Source organism: Melanostigma gelatinosum (genome assembly GCF_949748355.1).
Source record: "Melanostigma gelatinosum genome assembly, chromosome: 3".
In the NCBI taxonomy this organism is placed as follows: Eukaryota; Metazoa; Chordata; class Actinopteri; order Perciformes; family Zoarcidae; genus Melanostigma; species Melanostigma gelatinosum.
In genome coordinates this window covers 28,227,866-28,236,777 of record NC_136636.1, presented here as the reverse complement: position 1 = coordinate 28,236,777, position 8,912 = coordinate 28,227,866, and the positions used below count along the sequence as shown (strand labels likewise).

At 41.5% G+C, this 8,912-nt stretch overlaps 1 protein-coding gene across 1 annotated transcript; it reads right to left on the bottom strand.

Moving 5' to 3' along the window:
- Positions 1 to 724: 724 nt before the first annotated feature.
- chia.1 (chitinase, acidic.1) lies at positions 725 to 8,651 on the bottom strand (the record flags this gene model as incomplete). The annotated part of the gene is made up of 11 exons (XM_079296826.1): positions 725 to 933; positions 1,369 to 1,495; positions 1,684 to 1,800; positions 2,870 to 3,052; positions 3,519 to 3,642; positions 4,171 to 4,295; positions 5,207 to 5,372; positions 5,492 to 5,548; positions 6,774 to 6,978; positions 7,089 to 7,118; positions 8,633 to 8,651. 11 exons carry the CDS (start codon positions 8,649 to 8,651, stop codon positions 725 to 727), a joined length of 1,362 nt encoding a protein of 453 aa, XP_079152952.1.
- Positions 8,652 to 8,912: the final 261 nt, after the last annotated feature.

Below are 8,912 nucleotides of genomic sequence, written 5' to 3'. Positions count from 1 at the left end.
TTGCAATATTACTTGATCTGATCATTTATTATTTTGATTTAATAAACTCTGTTATACTTTAAGGAGCAGTCGTCTGTGATTACTTGTGCATATGTGTGTAATGAAAACTGTATGTAGTAGCCTGTGCTCGAACTTAAACCTTCACTGTCACTGAATGTGTAGTCATACTCAGACTATTGACATTATGAGTGACCACTAATTATGAGACTTAGTTTATCGTTTGGTTATTGGTCCCTGTTCGCAGGGTGGTGCCCCGTTGTTATTAATAATCATTAATAATTGGTACTTACATTAATAATTCTATTGATGTCAAGAATTCAGTTTCTTAGATGCTGATAACCCAAACACGCTCCTCTACGTTCCCAACATATGATTGCCTGTCGGTTTCTCAACACAGCCCTTCACAATGATGGATTTTATTCGGTTTTCATCCGAGCGCAGACACTTTACTCATAATCCACCCATAAGTCTATGGAGAGACATATAGAAGAATCATGCAATTCAAATTTCACAAGAATAAAAAGGAAACCAGTCACATGACTCATCGTGTCAGATTTTGTTTAATTTGTTGAAGAAAGCCGTGATCTAGCTGCAAAGAGCAATTTTCTTATGGTTAGTTTTGGTTCCTGTCCACAAGGTTAATCAGCGCACACTGACACTCAGACACAATTCACTGTGTTGGACATTCATAGACTTGGTGTGTGCTTGTAGTTCAGTCTGTGGCTCAGGGCCAGTTGCAGCACTTGCAGGAGTCCCAGTAGATGAGGTTGGGCTGGCAGCGGTGCAGGTACGTGTGTCCCTGGAAGCACTGGAAGTAGGTGTTCTTATCAGCTTCGTTCACATACAGGCCATTGGGGCGGCCACGGCAGAATTCTGCAACGGGGTCCCTGGTGGTGGTGGGGGCTGGGGTGGTGGTGGGCTTTGGGCCGAAACCTGCATATTCACACATGGAGAAAAAAACGTCATAAATGGAATAAACAGAGGCTAAACCAAGCTTCTCTGACAACTGACTAAGAACTGCACCAAGACTGAAATACTAAACTTGAAAGGCAATTTTCATTGTTTCAGGGTTGTGGGATTGGGCTATTGATCGATTAGTAGATTAGTTTAAAAAAGTACATTGTAAATTCTAATTAGTTAACCTTACTTAAAGATTGGCCAGTTGGCTTAAACACTAAGAAAAGGTACTTGTTTCACTTAAGTAACGTGTAATAGGTAAAACATTTGTATAAAGTTCTTGAGACTTTACTCTTGGCTCAGTATGGACTGTTAGGAATTACTATTGCAAACAATAAAATCCTTTCGAGTGTAAAAGACATCACAGTGAGTGGAGACAGCTTTATAAGTTAGCTGAGCTACAGTATTTACCCATTGAGATCCTGAGGTGGTTGACGAGAGGATAAGGCCCAGCCGAGCAGAAGTATCCACCAAAGTCATCCATGTCCAGAGTCCACACATGAGCACCTCCCAGGTTGTTGGCAGTCATAAACTGGACCTACAGGACGAGCAGATCAGAGACAAAAAGGATCACACAGCAGCTAGGGATATCAAGTAGACCTAGAATGTAAAAAAGGGAACTGCTCTCCTCCACCAACCTTACTAGAACATTTGATCACAGATCAGGTGAGTGGTAATTTGTCCAGTGTCATTATAACTCCATATAACAGTGGAGCTCTTGGTTACCTTGGAAGAATAGCTGCGCGGGTCATCATAGCCCACCCAGGAACTTCCATAGGTGGCGTAAGGAACCTCCTGTTCAGGGATCCATTCAGCAGTAGCACTGGAGGCGAAGTCACAGATCTGATAACACATAAACATATTGAGTTTGATCAGACACGAACACGGGGCTTTGAGATGGAGATACTCTTACCATCTTTACTGATACAATCACTGAAAGGGACAGTGTTTATGATTTAGTGGCATCTAGTGGGGGGGGGGTTGCAGATTGCAACCAACTGAATATCACTCCGCTCACTCCTCCCTTTCCAAGGCTGCGATAACGTGAGCCGGTGAGCATGGTATCTTTCAGGACTTTGCATTCACTCAAGAGGCAATCCTAAACATATACTTTTGGAGCAACAAAACGACGGAAGCTGGCGGAATCACGGTTTCACAAGCGTGTAGAGCAGTGATGTTCAACCACCGTGCGAGATCAACAGGTGTGCTGTGGAAAAATGTCCAATTTCACTAAATCAGTCCAAAAAAATATGATTTAGTTGCTGCAAATAATTTGCCATTGTTGAGCATCTGAGCCTGCCATAGAGTGGCTGGCTAAGTAATGAAATACTCTTCCATGCCAGTAGGTGGCAGTAGGTAGTGCAATAATGATTTAGTTCATTTAATAAGACAGTAGAATTAAATGAGCAGAACAGCAATGAAGAAATACTTGAAAAGGAGAAATGCAGACTCTGAACTGGGTCTTGGACAACATCAACCCAGATGAAAAGCCTCGTATGAGTGGTGGTCAAAAGAAAGAGGAAACGGTGAGCTACATGCAACATGGAGGACCTGCTCCCTCTGTACAATGTGAAGGCCTATAAGCTAACAAACACACCATTCCTATTCTTATGGCAAAATAGAGAATGATAGGTGATTGTACAATCATATAATGAAAACATAGTTATGAATATTATCTTCCCTTTCTGCAAATAGGTCTCCTGAAATGCTTCGCACTCGCCCACATTCATTTTTTAATTTCAAATTTTGGACGTGTTTAGGTGCTCAGTTGTTTAGCACCATGTTCTTCTTGATCAAATGTAGATGACTACAAGTCATGTTGATGTTGAATCATGAAGCAGCAGTAACCACAACACCTATCATGTTCTGTATTTAGGCTTTTCAAAGTCAGCTGAACATGACTGTGCAGTACCTCATAGTAGGCCCAGAAGCCGGCAGTGCGAGTGTAGGGTCCGGCGTCTGCGGGACCGTTAGATGGTGCTCCCAGGCCGGTAGCACCGGTGGTAAGGCGGTAGGTTCGGCCGTAGGTGGGGAAACCCAGCAGCAGCTTCCCGGCTGGTGCTCCCAGAGCCAGCCAGTGAGAGATGGAAGAGTTCTAACAAAAAGGAGATATACGACAGTATACAATTATTATTAAGTATTATTAAGTATTGTTGACATTGGATCAGATGCCTCCCTGGAATGTAAACGGTTTGCCTGTATTGTCGATCCAACTGTGAATAAACTCTGCAGCTTTCAGCTCATAGTTCAGGTTTATAGGTCAAGCAGTGAAGAATGCAGATTTCTGTCTCAGGAATTTGTGGAGACCAAACAGGAGCCAAAAGGGGAGGGGCTTACATCCACATGCTGGATAGAAAAAAATCTGTTAATGCAGCTTTAAGTGGAAAAGGCTTTCTGAAAACCATATTTAGCGTAGCAATGCTAAACGTCGTTCTCATCAGTGAGCTAAAACCTCTTAAACTGCATCTTGGACAATTAATAAACAATAAATAAACACGCAAACTAACACAACATACTGTCAAAGAGTGTGTAGTTTGTGTGTGTCTTTGTGTGTGTCTTACGATGTTGTGATGAATGTGTGAGCCGGAGTCCACAGGGCTGCGGTACAGTGGGCTGTTGTGTCCAGTAACTGCCTCCCAGTGTCCATGGTAGTCGTAGGTCATGACATTGATGAAGTCAAGGGAACTGTTGATTTTAAACGGTTTTATTTCAGATCAGCAGTAGGAGAAGTTCCACCGTTGTTGGAGGACGGAGTAAAAAATTACGTGCAATTCATTCAGTTTAACAGTAAAAGCTGTTTCACACCAATCACGCCTCTACGTCCAAAAAATGTACACGGAAATTAAAAAAAAATATATCTATAAAAAGCTAGCAAACCCCTGCGGAACATTCGTGCAGGGAAACAAAAATAAACAGACAAACTTAGATTTCAGCAAACTTGCAGAAGCTGCGGTAAGTTTACAGCCAACAGCTGGTTAGTTAGCTTATAACTAAAAGACAAAGGTATATCAAACTGTTTTTACATTTGAAAAACAAATGGAACAAGGCAACGCAGATAATTGGCACAAAATAGAACATTCCCTAACCAATTTTCCGAATTCCTGCATCTCATTTCTCATCGCACTGGTGAGAAACAGCTTTAAAGTGACCTGACTACAGACACTCACTCTTCTGAGCATAAACAGACACTGAGTCCACTGAAATCAAACTCACTCGGCGATATTATTGACCTCGTAGGCTCTGTCGATGGTGGGAAGGAAAGAAGCCACGTTGGCTGACAGCAGCAGCTGAGTCTTCCTGTTGTCCTTGGCGTCGTCCTCAAAGGCTTTGGAAAGTTCCTGTAGAATGAACCAAAAGAGCTCAGGTCCTCCACATCTGATTGTTTCTGTTCATCTCCTACTACAACACCACAGGTTGTGATGGAGACATCCCACAGCACTTTCTTTGTTCCGTCACTCAGTGTGTAACTTGTCTTTTTTTAATCGTTTGTCACCTCGTATCAAAAGCTGTAACTAAATGGATTCATATTTTAAAATAATGTTGTCTTGCTCATTGGTAACATTGTACTAAAAAACAAAGTGATTCATTTATTACTGATTGGCCCATAGGGGAGACTACACACGTGATTGTAGCCATGCTGCTGACGTGGCTCTATGGACAGCAGTACCAGTCGGCCGCTTGTTGAGGTCGATTGGATTAGATGCTGTTTTTCCAGAGGAAGAAGCCGTCTGACTTTGCTGAACCTCAATAAGTTTTCCCGTAGCGCAACCATGATGTTATGACATATCGATGGATTGTTGGTTGTTGTTATCACTTTGATGAGCTCCTGACTTGTCATTTAGCTCCACCATCAGCTCAAACTTTTTATTTGTGTCCTACTTAAAGTTCCCATATTGTAGATAGTGATGTTTTTTTTATTATAAAGCATATCTAGATGCTATATAGATATTGCGAACGTTTGAAAAGGCTTAATCGACGGAGAAATGTGCACAGTCTGTATTCAGAAACTGTTCCTTTAAAGGAGCAGTCAGGACCTCCGTCAGGTTTGTGATGTCACAACGATACAGTCAGCGGTAGAAGTGCTGCTGAGCTCGGTGTATCGACACGATAAGTGATCCCCGACTGGAGTGACGCGGTGAAGATGGTGACGGCGCAGATGCCGATGACCAACATGTTCTAGCAGAAACCCAAAATACAAGTAGGAACCTGAAAATAAGCATGACGTGTCTTCTGTAAGTGTATGACGAACCGTGACCAGCAGAGTGAACCTCTCCTTGTCCTGCTGTGGGCTGCCATTGTGTCCAGGATATTCCCAGGCCAAGTTCAGCCCGTCAAAGTTATGGGTGCGGAGGTAACTGATGGCCGACCTGATGAAGGCTGCGCGGCCCTCGGGCCTGCCGACCACGGCGATGAATCTGGTGGGATGTATAAAGACAGATCTCCATTGAATCAACCTCTATTGTTGTGATAGAGCGGCAGAGGGAGGTGCCTGACCTCTCAGATGAATGGGTGTAAAGGACATAGAGGAACTCACGGGCTCAATCCATTGACTGTTCCTCCGACAGACAGAAGAGTCTTCAGAGCAGGATTACTAATAGAGAGAGAGACAAACAACATCTTAACTGTAATCACCACATCAGTAAACAACACAAAGTTTACGGTAAGACTTACACTGATGGCATTGTACTTCTCCACTTAACTCGCTGGTCTGGCTGATTTGTTTCCTCTGAAAATGATAGGACTTATGATGATGGTTCTCTGTTGCAAGGCTTCTATCTCGGGAGCTGTACAGGAACTTGGGATTGTTTCTGATTCTGACAAACTTTACTTCCACATATGTTTTTAATCTGATTGTAATTTTACCCTGGCCATATTCAACTGTAAGTAATGGAATATGTTACACTCCACATATTATATTCAGCACGTACCATATCTCCACTCATTCGCCTGTACTTACTATTTATTGGTTTGGATGAACTCAAATGAATTACCTAGTGGCTATCCATTACATCAAATTAAAAATAAATCAATTTTGATTCCAGGTTGTTAAGCAACAAAATAGGAAAAAAACCAAGGCGGTGAATACTTCAGCAAGGTACTGTACATCCCGTCCTCTCTACACACAACCCCATGGGTGTGTTGTTTATCCAGTTCATTCATCGGTACACAGTATATAGCTATAAGTACTCACCTTTGTTATAAGTAATAAGAACGGTTCTGCTCTTTCCAAACAACAGAACTATCTTGTCAAGTACGTTTGGAGGGAAACATATTTTCTCCAGGATTACGTTTGTCTGTTATGTCTTATCAACGAGGAAGTCCACATAATAAGGAGCTGTGAAACCAATGTCATCGTTGACTTTCTTTGATTCACGCCGATTTATCAATTTGATCTACTGTGTTGTGTCGTGACCAATACATTGACTTTTACTGAGTTTTTATTGGTCTTCATTAACAGACATCACTGATATGGTCGTTTATCCTCATATATACAATCACAGACGCAGTCTGTCAACTCTGAATTTGAGAAAACTATGAAGCAGAAGGAGTCTCATGAGGTCTTTCTTTAATATACTGTTATGATATTGTGTTAATGAGGTTGGAAATGTATATAATATCTTGCTGTTTAAAAGAGAACATGGTTTTACCTGACGACTCAACATGTTTCTGATGTTCAAATGTTGTTACTTTAAACAGGATTCCAGGCTGAGAATGGTTCTGGGTCTAAAACGCAGACAGGAGATCATCTGTGGGAGGGAATCTAATGTAGGTCTTGTTTTGGCTTGAAAATGGATATTGAAGACACGTTCACTCACACATTCTTGAGGTTGTTGAGCCTGCTGTACTGCTGCTCATCGTTCCACTCGATGGGGATGATCTGGTTGAAGCTGTTGATGGTGGACAGAGCGTAGATCACGTGTGTGCATAGGAAGGGGTCAATGTTGTCCGGGGTGAATTTGGCACTGCTGGGCCTGTACTGGGCCCAGTTGGTCATGTGGCACACCAGTCTATTGGATGAGGCTGAGGGAGGACAGTGGGATAACAGCAATGAGACTTACCTGTGTTTGTTCTGACACTTTGATGGTGACGGTGTGAGGAAGAGTCAATGTCTGTACAAAACGAATGCTTACCAATGTGCAAAACGAGCAGAACGCCCAGAGCTACAAAAACAAACAGAGAGAACAGAGAGAAGATGTGAGACTTTGGCAGGAAAAATAGAATGAAACAACAAGCAACTCAAATTAAAGTCGCTGCGAAACAACCCGAATACATTCACCAAGTCATGTTAAACCCTAAGAGGACCGCATAGACCATGGTGGTCTATTTTATGGGGCACAGGTGATCTGGAGAAACAGAAGTGGTGAAGTGATGAAGATTCATTTGATTGATGCAGCTTTGGTTCAAGTGTTACAACATTATAATGGAGGTATGGTACCGTCATGATGGAAGTATATGAGGCCATTCCTGTGCTTTATTACATCTCATAAGTTGTTGCAGAAATTTTTGGCTTGATACCATTTGTTACACAGATTTGGTGCTAAATGTGACCATTTTTAACCATTTAATCCTCGAGGTGACATTGATGTCAAGTTCCACAAAGTAGTCTCACTACAATGAAATGTGGCTACTATGAGGACTGACTTCATCCCACATGAATACAACTGAGCTCATTGGATCCACAAGAGGCTCAGCTGTCCAGTCAAACTCAATTTATTTAATTCCAAGACTGTTGAGGGACCCCAGTATGCAAATATATTTGAATGCACCATTTTATAAAAACACTTCTTTTCTCCCCAGACTGCGTGTGATTATCACGCAATGTGCTCGTCTGTAAAGGAGAGAACCATGGGAACCATAGAACCCATTTGTATTCACATATCTTGAGGTGAGAGGTCAAGGGACCCCTGTGAATATGGCCATTCCAGTTATTTAGCCCCCTTCCGAACAAGCTAGCAGGACGTTAGCGGAGCCAGGCGAGTTCCCTCGCAAGAACACCAGCTCGACAATCTTTTAATAGAGAGCTGAGTCAGTAAGTAGCCCCGTATCGGGCCAGAAGTACCCCAGGATCTAACAGTAGTTATGATACATACATTCACTCGCTTTAAGACTGAGCCCGCTAAAGCCTCTTTAAAACACTAATGTTGGAGGCAACCTTCGATTAGTTCAATTATTTGGTCAATGAATGTGCAAATTAAAAAGTAATTATGTCATTTTATTCATTTGAGAGCAATTCTATTACTTAATATAAAATATCTGCTAGATTACAATCTAGGATATGACTTGATTAGATAGTTATGTAATGTAATAACACATTATAACAAAGCAACAGAGACACATTTAGAATTTGTAAAACATGAGATCAACATGTTAATAATGGTTGAACAAGACATTATTAAGCAGAAATTAGCCCAGTAAATGCTCAAAATAGTTGAATGATGAAACAAATCACTGAATGAGTGAATGAATGAAAGAGAAGAGATCTTCCTACGTCTCTCCTGGAGTTTTTGAAAATGTAAACTATAGCTGCATAAAGTTATTGGCATCTTATATGTGTGTGTGTGTGTGTGTGTGTGTGTGTGTGTGTGTGTGTGTGTGTGTGTGTGTGTGTGTGTGTGTGGTGTGTCCATAACTGGTAAACGGAATTAAACTCATGAAATGTGTAACTGGCATTCACCTGTTAGGAGTTTCCCCATTGTGCTCTCTGAAGATCCAACCAATCTGATTCAGCAGTGAACCTGTGAATGAACACAAAACATTCACATGAGATGATGGTAAAACACATGAAAAACAAAAGCAGATATCATTCAGCTACTGCTGATACAATTATGATGTTAACTTCATCTTTGCTCATTTGTTTTCTATATTTTGTAGATATGTAATTAAACAGCATTTTTTCTCTGACAGAATTAATAAAGACATCACTTTAAACAGATGTATTGACATTTAGCACTATT